The sequence below is a fragment of the Camellia sinensis genome, chromosome 4 (assembly GCF_055761805.1).
Source record: "Camellia sinensis isolate YWXY chromosome 4, ASM5576180v1, whole genome shotgun sequence".
Taxonomy (NCBI): Eukaryota; Viridiplantae; Streptophyta; class Magnoliopsida; order Ericales; family Theaceae; genus Camellia; species Camellia sinensis.
This window is the reverse complement of record NC_138964.1, coordinates 45,336,854-45,354,315: the sequence shown is the minus strand read 5'-3', so window position 1 is coordinate 45,354,315 and position 17,462 is coordinate 45,336,854. Positions and strand designations below refer to the sequence as shown.

The 17,462-nt window shown below is 29.0% G+C and overlaps 1 protein-coding gene across 2 annotated transcripts; it reads left to right on the top strand.

The window, feature by feature from the left end:
* The first annotated feature begins 2,212 nt into the window (after positions 1 to 2,212).
* On the top strand, positions 2,213 to 17,245 carry LOC114256652 (shikimate O-hydroxycinnamoyltransferase-like). 2 transcript variants are annotated; one of them, XM_082924724.1, is made up of 3 exons: positions 2,213 to 2,373; positions 13,246 to 13,713; positions 16,200 to 17,245. In XM_082924724.1, exons 2-3 carry the CDS (start codon positions 13,294 to 13,296, stop codon positions 17,103 to 17,105), a joined length of 1,326 nt encoding a protein of 441 aa, XP_082780850.1. In that variant the 5' UTR covers positions 2,213 to 2,373; positions 13,246 to 13,293; the 3' UTR covers positions 17,106 to 17,245. The 2 variants fall into 2 exon arrangements, with proteins under 2 accessions (XP_082780850.1, XP_082780849.1); XM_082924723.1 differs by having other exon boundaries at positions 2,251 to 2,373; positions 13,258 to 13,713.
* The last annotated feature ends 217 nt before the right edge of the window (positions 17,246 to 17,462 follow it).

Sequence of the window (17,462 nt, the reverse complement as noted above, 5' to 3'; positions counted from 1 at the left end):
TTGAAAAAAAGTTGTTCTGTTCTGTATATTTTTTTTTTAGTTCTGGATCTGGATCTGAATATGTATATATATATATATATATATATTTTTTAACAACTTTTTTATACAGAGGGAGAGAATTTGAACATCATCATCCGTTGCTGGAATTTGAATCTGATGAAGGGAGAGAGAGAGGGCATAGGAACCAGATCTTGTTAATTGAAGATGATGTTCAAGATGTTCATCATCATCAAAGTTTTTTAACAAAATTCTCTCCCTCAATTTGAATATGAATCTGAGCAACGGATCATCATCATCAATTTCGTTTTGGTTCAAAATCGGATCATCATCATCAGATTCAAAAAATCTGACGTTAATTGAGGATGATGAAGATGATGATGATGTTCAAAATCTGAAGATGAAGGGAAAAAAAAAAATTGTTGAACCAGATCTTGTTGTTGATCTGCAGAACCAAATTTTTTTTTTGTTGATGTTGATGAACCCAGCAGCCAGATTTCTTTTTTTTTTTTGTTGTTGTTGTTGATGTTGATCTGGATTGAAGATGAAGGAAAAAAAAATTCTGTTGATGAACCCAACAGCCAGACCCAGCTCCTCCTTCTTCTTCTTCTCATTTTCTTCTCCTTCTTCTTCTTCTTCATCATCTTCAGAAAAAACACGGAAAAAATTAAGGAAAAAAAAAAAAAAGACAACAAAACGACGTCGTTTTGGTGTCGAGCCAAATTCGAGCCTTCGAATTTTGAGCTACGAATCGGAACTGTATACGTTCTTGTAGAAAAATTTAAACTACGAAATGTGTAAGTTTACCACAAAAATACACATCATTACTATAAAAAAATTGCACAAATTATCGTAATTTTATTAGAAAACTACATAATATTTATCATTAAAATACGTAATATGTATAAAAATATATATAACAAAAATACATATAATACACACCCTACAAAAAGCTTTACTTTTCTTTTTTGTGCTTTTTTTCTTTTGTTTCATTTTTCATGTTTTTTAAACCAAAAATAAGGAAAAGTTTACAAAATATTGAGGTCTTGTTTGTCAATGTTTATTTTTATAATATTTTTTTTTTATATTTATAAACAATTTGAAAACTGTAAATAAAAATTCGTTTAATATATGAATATGATTATAAAAATTTTCAAACAACTTATAAAATTTTCAAACAACTTATGGGAGCCCACCACGGGTCCCGTTTTGATAATTGGAACCGTTCAATGTGTAGAACTCATCGATACTATATATTTGAAAAAAATCACGTTGATCGAATATCGATAGCTATCTCATTGAATCAGTTTTTGTCAACCGTTAATTTGTTCACCGTCTATTTTTTTTATACAAAGCTAGTTTGATCACATAACTATCGATATCCAATTAACATAACTTTTTACATGCATATAGTAGTCGATAAGTTTTACATATTAAACGGTTCAATTATAAAAACGAGACACATAATGGGATCTCACAAGCCGAACAGCACCGTCCAGTTTGATCTTGGACAGGATGGAAGCTGCATCTCAAAAAAAAAAAAAAAAAAAAAAAAAAAAAAAAAAAAAATCAATCATTGGCCATTCTCATTGGTCACCTCCTCCAGCTCCAGCAATAACTTCATGCAGTCAACAATCATTTTTCTCCGTTGTCACTACATATTTTCTTTTTAATATAAAATATATATAAATATTAAATATTTTTGCAAAAAAAAAAAAAAAAAAAATTTAAACATTACCAAATGGCAACTTTTGATTTTATATAATTTTTATTTTTATGTGAATTTCTTTTTTTCAATTCATAAACTTTTTGATGTTTCTTAAAAATTAAGGCCTTGTTTGGTTTGGTTTGAGAGAGTAATTTTGGAGAAAAAATTTCAAAATTTTGTTTGATTTAGTGATTTTGAATTTTTTTTTTTTTCAAAATCACGTTCTTTCGCTTACACATCAATCAATTATTTTTTCTTTTTTCTCTCTCCTTCTTAATCAATTTTTCTCTCATACACATCTACTTAAGTATAACAAAATATCAAATCATCTCAAACTCTCATACTCTAACAAAATTCTAAACTCTCTGCCCAATTTTTTTTTTTTTTAAATTTATCTCCTAAAACCAAATCAAACACACTCTAAGTTTTTTCAAATTTAAAAATAGTTTAGCAAACAATTTTATATTTTCTCAAAGATGAGAACATAAAATTAAAAAAACAGAAAAAACCACAACCAATCGTTACCTACTATTCCCCTATAAAAAATCTGTCTCCTTAAAGGCATTTCTCCTCCACTCTCTCTCTCTCTCTCTCTCTCTCTCTCTCTCACACACACACACACCGTACCTTGCCCTGTCCAGTGTTTGATGAGCAAGTGCATCCATAAGGTATGCACTCTTCCACCTTTTCTATCAGTTCTATGGCTTCGTTTGGACGTGGGTTGAAGAAATTCCATTTAACCCCTATTTATTTTAGTGTATGTACTTAATAAAATATTATTTTATTAATAATTTTATCATAAAGTAAAATGATCATAATGAATATCAAAATATACTCTTAATATTAAATAAAAATTTTTTCTGTATACATCTTTTTAAAATATAAAAATTTTAATGCATATCTTTTGAGTAAAAAAAATTAAATCTTAATTTCTCCGCTGTTTCTCACCATTGTTTTACACTTACTCTGTGATGTATGCGAAGCAACTTCACGTATCAGCAGCTTTTTGTTTTGATAAAACTGAATTTATAATTAAATAAATACGATAACTGTTAATTCTTGACATCCTTTTTTCCCAACAACCATGTTAGAGATCCCCACAATCCCACCCTCACAATTCTCATTCACCTGTGAGTGGTTCAGAAAAAAAAAAAAAAATACAAATACATGATTGATCCACATTATTGTGGAGGTCATGGGTTGCTCCAAAATAGGAGTCTCAAGTATTTTTCTTTTCCAAATCCAGGAAAGATTATTGGGTCCTCTTGATTTGTGAGAAAACAGTGACTAAGATTTGATTTTTATTTGTGAATTTGTTGATAGACACTAATATATGTACGTTTGTGATGAACTTTACGTTGCAGTTTTGATTTATTGATTTGAAATGAAAGGATTTGACACATTGGATATGAATTTCAAGATTGAATTTAAGTGTGTTTCCTTTTGAGTCTAGTAACACTAGAAAGACGGATAATGCTAGGGACACAAAATTTTCTACCAAATAAATGACCAAATGTCTCACATGGGTATGGGGTCCGCAATTTTATGGGCCCCACACCCATGTGAGACATTTGGTCATTTATTTGGTAGAAAATTTGGGACCTCTAACATTTTCCCTAGAAAGACACTGAAGCACTAAAACAATTTCTTTTTAAGTTGGTACTACATAACCGAAATGTTGTACAAAATTCGAAACTCAACTTTTGAATTAAACATTGAAACTTGAAAACTAAGGTTTGAAAATATGTGAATATTTCGGAAGTTAGTAGCCGAATTATTTCTTTTTATTTGGTAAACCCGTGCCAAATGCAGAAAATCAAAAATATTCCAAGAAAAAAAAAAACGAGGGTCTTCAATGGAGTTGTTAAAATGGAGATGTCAATGGGTCTTCAATGGAGCTGTCAATGGGTCTTCATTGTGCCTTTATTGTTTCTTCAATGTTTCGAAATGGAGTTGTCAATGGGTCATTTTGATACATCAAGTGTATAGAAGGAGGGCTTTCAACCAAAATGGGTAAAGGTGTGTGGAAGGAGAGTTTAGGTGGTGTGCGTACAAGGATGTGAGTTAGGATATTATTGGAATGTCAAGTGTGTAAAATAAGAAGAATAATCCATAACCAAATTAATAAGTGTGTGCACTGAGAAATGATGTATACTAGGGTAAATAAGTGTGTGGAAATAAAATTTTCCATGGGTTAGCTTTTTAATTTTTTAGTTTTTTAGCTTTCTAACTTTTTGACTATTTTAGCCTGACGCTAAAATAGACTCGTTTGGAATAGACTTTTTGACTTTTTTTTACTTTTGTGAGAGAAAAAATGAAATGATTATAAATTAATGTGATAACTTTTAGTTTGAGGGTCAAAAAACCTACTTTGTCTTTTTGTAACTAAAATAATCTCAATCTCTCCAAAATCAACATTCCAAACGGCTACTATAGCTCTTAGGTATAAGACCATCCACATTAGCCACACCAAATATTATTTTTGATTAAATATAATTAGCAAATCATAAAATTTTTATGAAATTAGGGGGCAAGGTAGATAGGGTTTTGAGAGGGAGATTGAAATTGAGAGAAATAGGGAAGAAGAAGATTGAACAGTCTATTGTTTAATAGTTTCTCTTTCTTCTTGAATTCTTTTATAAAAATGATGATTTGTTCAAATGACTGTGTTTGAACCGGATCTGATCTGTGTTCAAATTTCAGTATATAGATTGCAGTGGATGTGATATGTTCAAATTTCTCTAAAATAATTTGATAAATCTGTCTCTAGGTTTTTTTATTTATTTATTATCTGTTGTGTTTTTTTTTTCAAAATCTGAACAGATCTGTAAAAAATTGTGTAGTGTGTTGCTTCATTGATCATTTGCTTAGATTTTCAACAAATAAAAAATTGACTAGGGTTAGGTTATACCAAAGATCTGTTCATTCAAAAAATTGAATAGATAAAAATAGATTTCAATAGATTAGAAAAAATTAGCACAAGAATTTTAACAGATAGGAAAAATTAGGGAGAGAAACCTATAAAATATGAACAGAGAAAAAATTGAACATATGGAGAAAAAAAATTGAACAGACACATATATTTGAAAAGATAGGAAAATAATTTCAACATATAGATATAAATTTGAACAAATAGTGAAAAAAAAAAAAAAAAAACCAATAGATAAATTAAGTGGTAAAATTGTAAGCAAAATATTCTCCAAAACCAACAAAGGGAATTCTCACCAAACTATTTCACAAAAGGTGAACCTTTCATTAAGAAAAATTATCCACTTGACCTAATGTTTATATCATTCTTAAATTCAATTTATCGCCAATTTTCTCTAACAATAAATATTTTAATGAAATAAAATTTTAAAATAGAGAGTCTAATGGAGTATGTATATATATATATATATATAAAATGCTAGTTAAAATATAAAAGTACTTTTTAAGGGATTGTTTGGGATGTACTAGATTAGTATAATTTTTTATTTTTTACAAAAAGATGTGCAAAAAAAATAAAGAAGTGATGTAATCCAAAAAAAAAATAAAAAAGGTAAAAAGGTGTGCCATTTTAGTTCATGTCAAACAAACTCTAATTTATAATTTGATTTAAAATTTGTTGATATTGATGTTGATGCCGATAGATTGTCTTAACCTAAGTGAACTTTATGTTTTGCACACACCAAACACCCAATTAAGATTGGAGTTGGTTTTTCTCAATTTCATAGTTTAAATTGGAAGGTGTTATTTGAACTTGTAAAATTTATTACGGATTTTATTTTTGATGATCTAAATTGTATATTTTGTCAATTCTTTAGTGTATATCATTTATAAAAAAAATTAAAATAAAATTAAGTCGATCCAATAATCGTAATCTATTTAATTTATTGTATTTGTATAAAAAAAAATGAATAAAAAATGTGTTTTTAAAATTAGACAAAATCTATTGTACACCCTTATGGTATAGTCTTAGAACACATTACCCCCTTTATCTTTTAAAAATAAATAAATATTTTTAATGTAGCTTTGGGGTAAATTGTAACGCTAACTCTCTTAACATTAGTGATAAACAGTCAATTATACATTTTGTCTTTATCAACTCATTGTCTTTGTTTTGAAAAAAAAAAAAAAGTCATCAAAAATGAAATTTATCTCTATAACTACAAAGAGCAAGCAAATTAAAATAAAAAATAAAAAAACTTAAATCAAATATTAATTTTTTTTTAAAAAAAGAAAATTGTTGAAAAGTCTAATGTAGAAATTGTCTAAGGTATTAGATCCAGTAGATACTTTTTATTGGTGAGAAGTCCACCCATTGTGAATTAGTTTGGTAAAAAGTCTATTTATTATTTTGAAAGACATCACTACAACAAAAATCACCTTTGGCGACTAAATTTTTAGTCGCCAAAGGTCCATTTTTAGTCGCCAAAAGTCACTTTTATACCTTTCCCGACTGATTTTTTTTGTCGCCAGTGTTGTCGCGAATAAATGGTCGCCCAAGGTTTTGGCGACTAAAAACATTTTAGTCGGCAAAAAGTCAAGTCTTCAGCGACAAAACTTTTGGTCGCCAATACTCAATTCCACTTTTTTAAATTATCCATTTAGCGACAACTATTTTAGTCGCCAATAGGTCATGAATCGCCGACTAAACTCATTAGTCGCCCAAAACAACACATTTGGCGACGAAACAATTTAGTCGCTGAAAGCATTTTTCCGAAAAAAAAAAATTCAACCTTTGCTACTCCTAGGTTTCAAACCACTAACGTCCCAGCCTCTGTAAACCTTTACCAACACTCTCCCCGCTACGCCACAAGAACATCACATGAATATAAATGCAACATATATTATTTATATAATATATTGACCGATATTAATAGAAAACAATATATATATAAATAATTATTTTTATTTAATATATTTTACGAAAAAAATAAAGTATTTACTAAAAAAAAATAGAGAAGCACTTTTGGCGACTAAACATGAATTTTAGTCGCCAATTCTATGCTTTTTGGCTACTAAATGCTGTTTTGTCGCTAAATACATTAATTTCCGCCCAAAAAAACAACTTTCGGCGACTAAACTGATTTTTAGTCGCCAAAAGCTCCACTTTTGCCGACTAAACTCAGTTTTAGTCGCCATTTGTCCACTTTTAGCTACTAAATTTTTTTTAGTAGCCTAAAACCTTTACTTTTGGCTACAAAAAATTTGTTTGTCGGTAAAACACCTATATTCGGCGACTAAAGTATTTTTCAGTCGCCAAAACCTATAGTTTTGGCTACTAAATGCTTTTAGTCGCCAAAAACCGTGCCTTTTAGCTACTAAAATTTTTTCAGTCGCTAAAACTCCTATATTCAGCGACTAAACTGACTTTTAGTCGCTAAAAGCCCTATATTCGGCGACTAAAGTGCTTTAGTCGGCAAAAGTGCTCAAGTTTGGCGACTAAAATCAGTTTACTCGCCATTTGTACTACTTTCGGCGACGAAAATACTTATTTTAGTCGCCAATTCTGTATTTTCTTGTAATGCATTTTGTTACCAATTTTACCCCTTCATTTATTTGTTTAATTTTTTAACCATTTGTTTAATTTTTTTTAACTTTCTGTTCAAATATTTTGTCTGTTTAATTATTTGTTCAAATGTTTTTTTATCTTTTTAATGTTTTTTTGACTATCTGTGAAATTTGTATCTATTTATTAGAATATCTATCTACTAAAATTCCTATATATTGGAATTATCTGTCCAAATTTTATAATCTGTTCAATTTTTCACTTATCTATTTAAATCTATTTGTTCAAATATTTTATCTGTTTAAATTTTTTTATCTACTTATTTATTTATTTATTTTTATCTATTCAAATATTTCCTGCACTTCATTGGTTGCACACCATGAAGATTATGAATGAAATCATAGTCAGTATACATAGATAAACAATTGCCTTATTCTTACTTTAATCATTCTACAACAACAATGAATTACAAATACATACGTTATTTATATATAGGACATTGTTATACAAATTTAAGAATTAGGCTCAATTTTCAAACTCAATAATGTAATAATTAATTAAAATATCTAAGATAACATTTTCTTTTATATTTTTTAAATTATCAATTAATTATATCACTTACATATAAATTTATAAGTACACCCATAACTTGCAACACTTGTCGTCATGATCTTCTTCAACCCATACTTTGTACATCCTAGTGTAGTCAAATCTGTGAGCACTAATTTGATAGAGAGAAAATGAATCTATGACTACATCCATGACTTGCAACACTTGTCATCATCATCTTTTTTAATCTAATATTTTGAAAATCTGGTTTTTAATCTAATATTTTGAAAATCTGGTCAATGAGCGATTTAAAAAAGAAATTGGATGGATAAGTCATCGATTCAACTTTCGGATCGAAGCGGTTAAATCATAACGTCATAATTAATAATATATAATTATAAAATATAATTAAATAAGTATATATAAGTACTAAAATAGAAATAATAAAAATTATTGCATAGTATTTATTAATAGTATTTAATAAAGTCATAATTGATAAAAAGAAAAAGTCACTAGTTTAAAAGAAATTTTAAAAAAAATTGACATTTTCTCCAAACAAATTAATTGAATGTTCGTTCAAAAAAATTAATTGAATGCTAGATTTAATTTTAGAGGAAAATGAAATTTTCAAGTCTGTCTCCAATCAATATGATTCAAATAATTTGATGGAATCTCACATAAAATTTTTAGGTTCTCTTTGAAATATATTTTCCTATAAATAAGAAAAGACTTTCATAATTTCCTCAAATTTCTAATGAGACTCCTCTTGAGATGAGACTCCTCTTGAGATGAGACTCTTGAAGTAAGATTTTTTAAGCAAAATTTTGCTATACATATATATATACTACTATTATAAACGTGTGAAGAGTGCTATGTTTTCTACTTTTTTAAATTTCAATTTCACCCTCTCAAATCTATTATATTTTCTAAAAGTCATGAAGAATCCTATATAAACTAATTATCTCTTTATTTTTGGAATTGAACACTCAAAAATAATATATCTGTTTCCAAGAATCTTATATAAATATAAACAAACCGTCTACTTTTTTTATCAACCAAAAAGAAAAAGTCGTCTCCCTATTTTTTTACATTGATGATAATTGAAGAACAAAAAATAATTACTCTTTCTTGTTTCCTGTATTTGCTTCTATACTAATATACATAATATTTACAATTGTCTATCATGGATCAAATTACTATGAATAATTTTGGTTGAATTTTAAAGTTGTATACATTTGTTTGAATCTAAACAAAGAAAAACACATGCATTTTTAAAACAGAAATATGTTTGCATCTTAAAATTTTGTAGGCTATTGTCATACACTTTCTTTTTGTTTAAATTATATTTTATGAACTATAATATTTTACATGATATTTTAATAACTAAGGAATAATGTCAAAATTATAAATAAGAACCCCTTTCATTTGTTTTATTTTTTAAATTTGTTTTTCAAATTTTAATTTTTGCATATTTTCTCAGTTTTGGTGATTAAAGATATTGATTTTTTTTCATAGTTTATGTTTAAATCATACTTTTACATGAAAATCTAATATTTAATAATCTAAATAGAATTAAAATGTAAAATAATAGTAAAAAAATTTATAAATTCAAACATGAACTGATTTTTTATTATTATATATATTTTTGTTATTATTATTATTATTTAAAATTAATAATTTATTCCAAAAATAATATACAACAAATTATTTTCTATGTGTATTTAGATTAAGCGAATATAAATCTAAAAGTAAAATTAAATAATAATAAAATATTAAATTAAGTGAATCTAAAAAGAAAATAAAATGGTTATTAAAAAAAAAAACAGTGTTAAAGACAACCAAAAAAAAATTAAAAATTAAAAACAAAAAATTAAAAATAAAAGTTTGAAAAAATAAACCAAACCAAAACACACACCGTAAACTTCTTCTTTTTAAAAATTTTTCTTCACTAATCTATAATTTCACACAAATTATTCACAAATCCTCTGAAATTTTTATGTGAATTTAATAATCTAATTAAAAAATAATGCATACGCACAAAAATGTAACACTAAACATCCATATTATGACAAACTATTTAATTATAAGTAATTAACTTCTTATTGTTACTTGTATTATATTGTTACAAAAAAATTTAAATATTATTTTTGTGATACCTTATATATGTCAATATCTACATATATAAATATATATATAAAAAATATAAATGTATATTTATATATATTACTGTATTTATACATTATCAATCTGTAATGCTATTACCATCAAATATTTTAATTTTCTAACATGTATCACTTGAGTAATAGTTACATTTGTTACCAAAAAGTTACGGAATTGTGTATTATTCTCTTATCAATTTATGTTCAATATATATATACATACATGTCATACAAATAAATATTCACAATAAACACTGTCAATTACAAACTAAGACTTTGCAAAACACCTCCATCATGACAATAATTGTAGTTGTTTTTCCCCCATAGAAAAATCACATTATTGAGGGAAAATTGATTTTAAAATTCATAACAATACGATATGCCTCAAACTCTTGCTCATCAAAATATTTTTATTACAATGAGTTATAATGATGAATAAAAAGAAAAATAAGAAGACGGTGAAACAAAAACTATAAAAGATCCATTGCAACATACTCTCTAAGTAAAGTTAGACGAGCTGAAGCATAAATTGTCTTATTTGTTGTGAAACTCAAGAAAAATAATGTACATGTACACATTTTATTCAAATTACAAGGGAAAAAAAATCAAATGATACCCAAACATTATCGCAAAAACTCAATGATACAGAAAATAAGTACATCAAATAAAAAGTTTCGATCGATTTTTATTATATGCAGATTACTTACAAATGCCATAACAAATTATGTAATTTGACAGTTTCATGAAAATGATCTTACAAACACTTACAAGCATAGATCTATAAATATCGTGAAAATAATTATGAAATTCCTATATCAATCAAAATATTAAAGTACAATATTATTTTATTTTCTTAAGAAAACCATTCCACATTTTTTACACAAATGAAACTATGGTAATGTCTAATGTTATATTTTTCATCATGCAAAATATTTGTGACACAGGAAACGAGACTCAATAACTCTTGATGTACAAAAATATATTATATATTGATATTAATGCATTCTTATACCAATATTATGCAAATAATATGTAATAGTGGGTTCGCTGAATTTGTATTATGAGATGAACTATTAAACAAAATTATGTGATTGTGCAATTAATTTCATACCTTTAATTATATTATAGAAACGGATTATGAAAAATTGAAATAGGAAGTTGATAGAAAAAGATTTGTGTAATACTGTATATTCAGAGGACCGACTTATTGTTTATTGTTTAAGATAAGATTATGATCTCAACAATCTAACTATAAGTTAATGTTTATGTTTATAAAATTTCTCATTTATTATTTAAATGTTTCAGTCGAGTATATATTCATTTATTGCTTAGTTATATTTTGGATACAGATCAATTTACCTGTACAAGTCTCTACACTTTGTATACATATTACATACCAATTTATGAGACATGCATAATTATGGTATTAACAATTGATGAAAAATTGCGTGCCACATGCAACGCACGTGCCAAACTACTAGTATAAATAAATATATAAGAAAGAAAAGAAAAGAAAAGAAAAGAAGAAAAATAACAAAAAGTGAATCTTAATCGGCAGGTTTTAATAAAACCAAGACCAGTTCATCGGTTTTTCCAGTTAAACTATCGATTTTTTCGATTCTTTCAAAAGAGACCGATTTTTGGCATAGTCCGATTTTGGGGGGGTCATCCGGATCAAAACTAGGTCTGGTCACTAGTTCTACCGATTGAACCAGCCGGTTTGGTCCAATTCAAAAAACATTGCTTCAATCCATAGTTTATCCATGGTGTAGTCAAGTCTATGAGCTTCATTTGGGAAACACACCAATGAGAAGCTTCTAAATCCATCCATCGGCCTCAAATCTGGTGGTATCTCCAGTGTCGCTACTAGATTTACATGGTAAATGAAGGGGCATTGGCGGTGGTAATGCCGTTCAAATCGACGTAGTGAAGAAGAGAGAGGAGAGAGGAGAGAGAAAGATGAGGCAAAAGAGAGAGAGAGAGAGAGAGAGAGGTTTGATTAGGGTTTGGTTTGAAAAACAATATATATATATATATACATGGGTAGCTTGGTCATTTTGTAAGAACATGTCCTTATAGACAAAGTATTCTAGAGTGTGGGCTTTTGGGTAAAAAAAAAAAAATTCAAAATTAGATTTATGGACCGACTGCCCTTAAAAAAAAACGATTTTCCCTAATTTATAATCAAATTCTACTAATATTTTAACTTAATTACTAATTTAATCACATATTAAGTTCAAAAAATTTATAATACACACTCCCATTATGACACATTGTGGTATTGGTTATGACTTACTTATGACTCATTGTGGTGTTAGTTATGACATAGTTATACCATCTTGTGATTTTTATTTTGGTTACAACTAAATGGTCTTTGGTTATACATCAAGTAGTATTTGGTTATAACCTTTAGTTGTGATTTATTGTGATTTTGGTTATAACGTGTTGTTTTATATTTTGATTGCAATTGAAGAGATTTTTTTATTTTACCTCAAGTGGAGTTTAGTAATGACTTATTATATATATATATATATATATATATATATATATATATATATATATATATATATATATTTTAGTTATGATTCCGAAGTGATTTTGTATATGGTACACACCCCTTTTGGGATGTGTATTGCAGAATGACCTACATAGTTGAGTTTGCATATACCAAATATATATATATATATATATTGAATTGTTAACCAGTTCTGATTGTTGGGGAAGCGTTGAAATTCAAATGCAAAATATATTAATTACTTTAATATCATATTAAATACTTTAATATCATATTAAATTGTTAATCATTGACTAATTTAAAAGCTAAAGTTGCTGGAGAGGTAAACAACATTATAATTTATATTATATCCTTAACAAATCACATCAAAAATAAATCTTATCTACAAATTTCATTTTCTGTAAATTTGTCCAAGGTGCACAACATTGTTTTAAACCACAACAATGTTAGCTAACAACACTACAACATATAATAAAGGTTTTAGGAACCAAATCTTTTTATTCCTAAAAGTGAAAATTTTATTATAGAAAGTATTAAGAGACCAATTTCAAATGAATCGTAAATGAATTTTTTTTTATTTAAATGTCACTAATAAATTCACTTTTAGACAAAACAATTTGGTGCAAAAAGGGTTTCTTTTAGATAAAATAAAATTTGTTCTAAGAATAGTAATTCATTATTAAATAATTAATTTCGCCACTAAAAATACAACAATGACACATTTGATAACAAAGTTATCTCGTCTCTAAAAAGTGATTTTGTCTCTAATTTTATTTTATTTTATTTTATTATTATTATTTTGTCTAAAACTGTTATTTTGTTGTAGTGCTAACTAAAGATACCAAATTTTGAGGTGAATGTTGGAGATCAAAGCATGAAGATTGAAGTGAAAGAGTGGACTATCGTAACCCCAGCCCAAGACACTATCAAGCACAGCCTATGGAGCACAAATTTGGACTTGTTGGTACCAAGAGTTCACATCCCAACTGTCTACTTCTACCAACCTAATGGTTGTTCTCCAAATTTTTTTGACACACAAGTGCTTAAAGAGGCTCTAAGCAAAGTACTTGTATTGTTCTACCCAGTGGCTGGGAGGTTAAGAAGGGATAACAATGGTAGGCTTGAGATATATTGCAATGGAGAGGGTGTGTTATTTGTTGAAGCCAATTCGGAAGGTGATATTGATGATTTCGGCGACTTTACGCCTTGCTCGGAGCTCCAACAACTCATTCCAACAGTTGACTACTCGGAAGATGATGATCACATTTCTCTGCATCCTCTAGTTGTATTACAGGTACACATTTTTGGTAGCCAACTTGTTTGTTAACCATTTCGTTTTTATTTATTATTTTTATTTTATTATCTATTTAGAAATAGGGAATGAAAGGACTCTTGGTCCATAAATCTAATTGTGAATTTTCTTTGCTCAAAGGTCCACTCTTTAAAAAACATTGTCCATAAGGATAACCTTACGTAAAATGACCAAATTATTCATGTATATATATGTTATAACGTGAAACCAAATCAAAACTCTTTCTTCTCTCCGTCTCCTCGTCCTAATACCACTGTTCTCTCTCTCTCTCTCTCTCTCTCTCTCTCTCTCTCTCTCCCCCCCCCCCCACAAACCCACTCTCCATCTCTTTCTATCATGGACACTTTCACTCTTTTCTACACCGCCACTCCTGTGATGCCCAAAAAATCGAGAATATTAGAGAATATATTAACAATAAATACAGGGTTTTTTCTTTTTCTTCTAGTGTTACAAGTCTAGAAAATGTCATTAATAAGTCCTTTGGTCAATAACTAAGTAAGATCCTAAGAAAGATCGGAGGAGTCAATTTAGTCTCCCTTCAATGTCCAATATCCTTAGATAGCAAAGTTACCTTTTCCACAAATTTTAACAAGGTATTAACATAAAATCTACATAAGTTGACAGAAGGAAAAAGATATATAAGTAAAATAATAATTACAAGAGATAAGTCTTAATTACATCAAGAGTTCAAACATTACAATTCCAAACAGCATTACAAAACGAAACTTAACAAAACTAGTTTATAATTCTTTTAGAGTAGCCATATATTTTTAAAATGCTTCAGCTTTACCTTTGACTGACTAATCGTCTTCAATACCTGCCATGAAACGCTATGAGTTTTGAACGCACACACACCCCATCATTTTTTCCTAATCCAATACACAATCATATTTACAATAAACAACATAGCATGATAATTAGGTAAACAAGCAAGGGGTTACAAAGAAATCCCTCAAAGAGATTTTATCCTCCCAACCGCAAGAATTAAACTTAGATTATTCGGTATGCCCGGTTTAAGGCTATTATCATGATTTAATGCAAACAAAGCAACTAAACGTAAAAAAAAATATGCAGAATATTATATGATGATTGAACACGCTATATGCATGTTTACATGATGATTAAACTAATCCTAACATGTTCCTAATGTACATTCAATTAAAACATACAAAACAAACCAAAAAATAACAAGCAAAATAACTATCCTATATGATAATTATGATTAACTAGTACCCTAACCATGATCTAATAATGAAAATATCAATTAAAAGGTACTAAAATTAAAGAGAAACAGAAACTTACTTGCTGGTTTGAAACAAACCGAAGAACATCACTGAAAAGCAAGCAAAACGTGTTTGAATGCTTCCCTCAAACTTATATCTCTTTTAGTTGCTAAAGTTGCTATATGGTTTGTTATTTTTAGAGTTTAGGGTTTGGGTGGAAGGAAGGTGGCTATTCTCTCTCAAAACTCACTCAAAGTTGGCCAAAACATCCATTCTCTCAAATGAGGGGTTGTATTTATAGGATTATGGGTTTCTTGGGGAACACGCTAAGTCATCCTAGGGTTGCCCTGATTGCATTCCCCTTGTGCCTCCCAAAGAAATAGCAACTTCAAAAAAAAATAAAAAAATCTGGGTGTTGGTGGGATGTGCTGCCGCACATTTGTATTTTGGGTATATCTCTCTTCTAACATCGGATTAAGGCGAATCAAGTGGTGTTGGAAAGTTACTTCAAAGGGCTACAGTAGTGTGAGACATTTTCAAATTATGACTTTTTCTAGGTGAAAATAGGCCCTTAAGACGAGCCTAAAAGCCATGATTTTGGCTAAAAATAATTTTTAGCATAAAAATGGTAATATAACATCTCTAACAACTTCAAGCATCTCTAAGGTTGGAATTATGATACCTTTCATCATTAGAAAGCATTTTAAGTGCTTAAATCTTAATGGTCGGTCAAAATGAAATGTCTACACTTTGCTACTAAAATAAGAGAAGTAAAGTGCAAATGAAACCACCAAAAGAAAATGAAACATGATATTTTGGGACTAATATTTTGGAAAGGATATTTATGGAATAATAAAAAATGAAATAGGAGTGCGTAATTGTGTCGTTATTAAACAGAAAAAGGAAAAAAAAGAAGAAGTTATGATACAAATATAATTAATTTTATTAATTAATATATTTATGGGAAGACTCGGGGATAATATATATTTTTTATAATAAATTTGAGAATTTAATTTAAGTTGAATCACTGCGTGGAGCTAAGTTTCAACTAGTACATCGTGTATTTATTATATAGGACATATGGTTCGATATATGTCTCATTCAATCTTAATCAATGATAATAATGATGATGATAATTAACAATAGCTATAAGGAAATCAGTAATAGACTCTCTTTTAATCAAACTAAAATGACTTTGCATCTCTTAAACAAATTATTTGATTTTGGTGCTATATATTTATATAGGTAACATTTTTCAAATGTGGGGGAGTATCTCTTGGAGTAGGTTGGCATCACACCTTGGGTGATGGAAGTTCAGCAATCCACTTCATCAATGCATGGTCTGACATGGCACGTGGCATCTCCGTCAACGTCCCACCGTTCATCGACCGGACCCTACTCTGTGCGAGGGACCCACCTTCTGCTATGTTCCACCACATAGAATACAGCCCACCTCCTTCCATGAACATCACCACTTCACAAGCCCAGGAATGCCAAGCAAGTCATGAAGAACCACTCACTTCCACTTCTATCCTTAAGATCACACTTGATCAAGTTAACACTCTCAAAGTTAAATCAAAAAAAGATCAAGTAGACCCTACAAAGTACAGCTCCTATGAAGTACTAGCAGCACACGTGTGGCGTTGCGCGTGCATGGCACGTGGCCTTCCTGATGATCAAACCACCAAGTTGTATGTGGCCACCGATGGACGGTCTAGATTGTATCCTCCACTTCCACCGGGCTATTTTGGCAATGTACTCTTCACTGCCACATCAATTGCCTTATCTGGTGATGTCAAATCACAACCATTGAAGTATACCGTTGAAAATCTTCATGATGCTTTGACACGCATGGACAATGATTATCTAAGGTCGGCTATGGACTATCTCGCATTGCAACCTGATCCAACGGCTTTGATTCGGGGAGCCCATACTTTCCAATGCCCAAACCTCAACGTTGTGAGTTGGATTAGGCTACCAATACACGACGCTGATTTTGGGTGGGGTCGGCCCATATACATGGGCCCGGCCAGTCCCAGTTTTGAAGGAATGGGATATATATTACCAAGCCCAACTAGGGATGGGACTTTGTCATTGATAATTCGCTTACAGAACATGCATGTCTTTAAGAAGTTGTTTTATGATTTCTAAACAATTCCAAGCCAATAATAATAAATAAAAGGAAACGCTAAAATCGGCGTTAACAGTTGTTTTTAATGTTGAAAATTGGTATAAGTGTATTGTTAGGGATTATGAAAAAAATATCATGAAGATTTCTCATCATTTGATTAGAGTATGGTGTTTTATTATATGTGTAATCTAAATGTGGAGAATCTTTCATGATAATTTTTATGATGCATTTCAACCTGATCCAACGGCTTTGATTTGGAGAGCCCATACTTTCCAATGCTTTGATTCGGGGAGCCCAAATGAAGATTTTTCATCATTTGATTAAAGTGTGTTATTTTATTGTTTGTGTAATCAAAAAGTGAAGAATATTTCATTATC

Coding starts and splice junctions, on each gene's coding strand:
- LOC114256652 (XM_082924723.1), top strand. CDS start 2,353: ATGAGCAAGTGCATCCATAAG. Junction 2,374..13,257: donor TGAGCAAGTGCATCCATAAG/GTATGCACTCTT, acceptor TGCTAACTAAAG/ATACCAAATTTTGAGGTGAA. Junction 13,714..16,199: donor ATCCTCTAGTTGTATTACAG/GTACACATTTTT, acceptor ATATTTATATAG/GTAACATTTTTCAAATGTGG.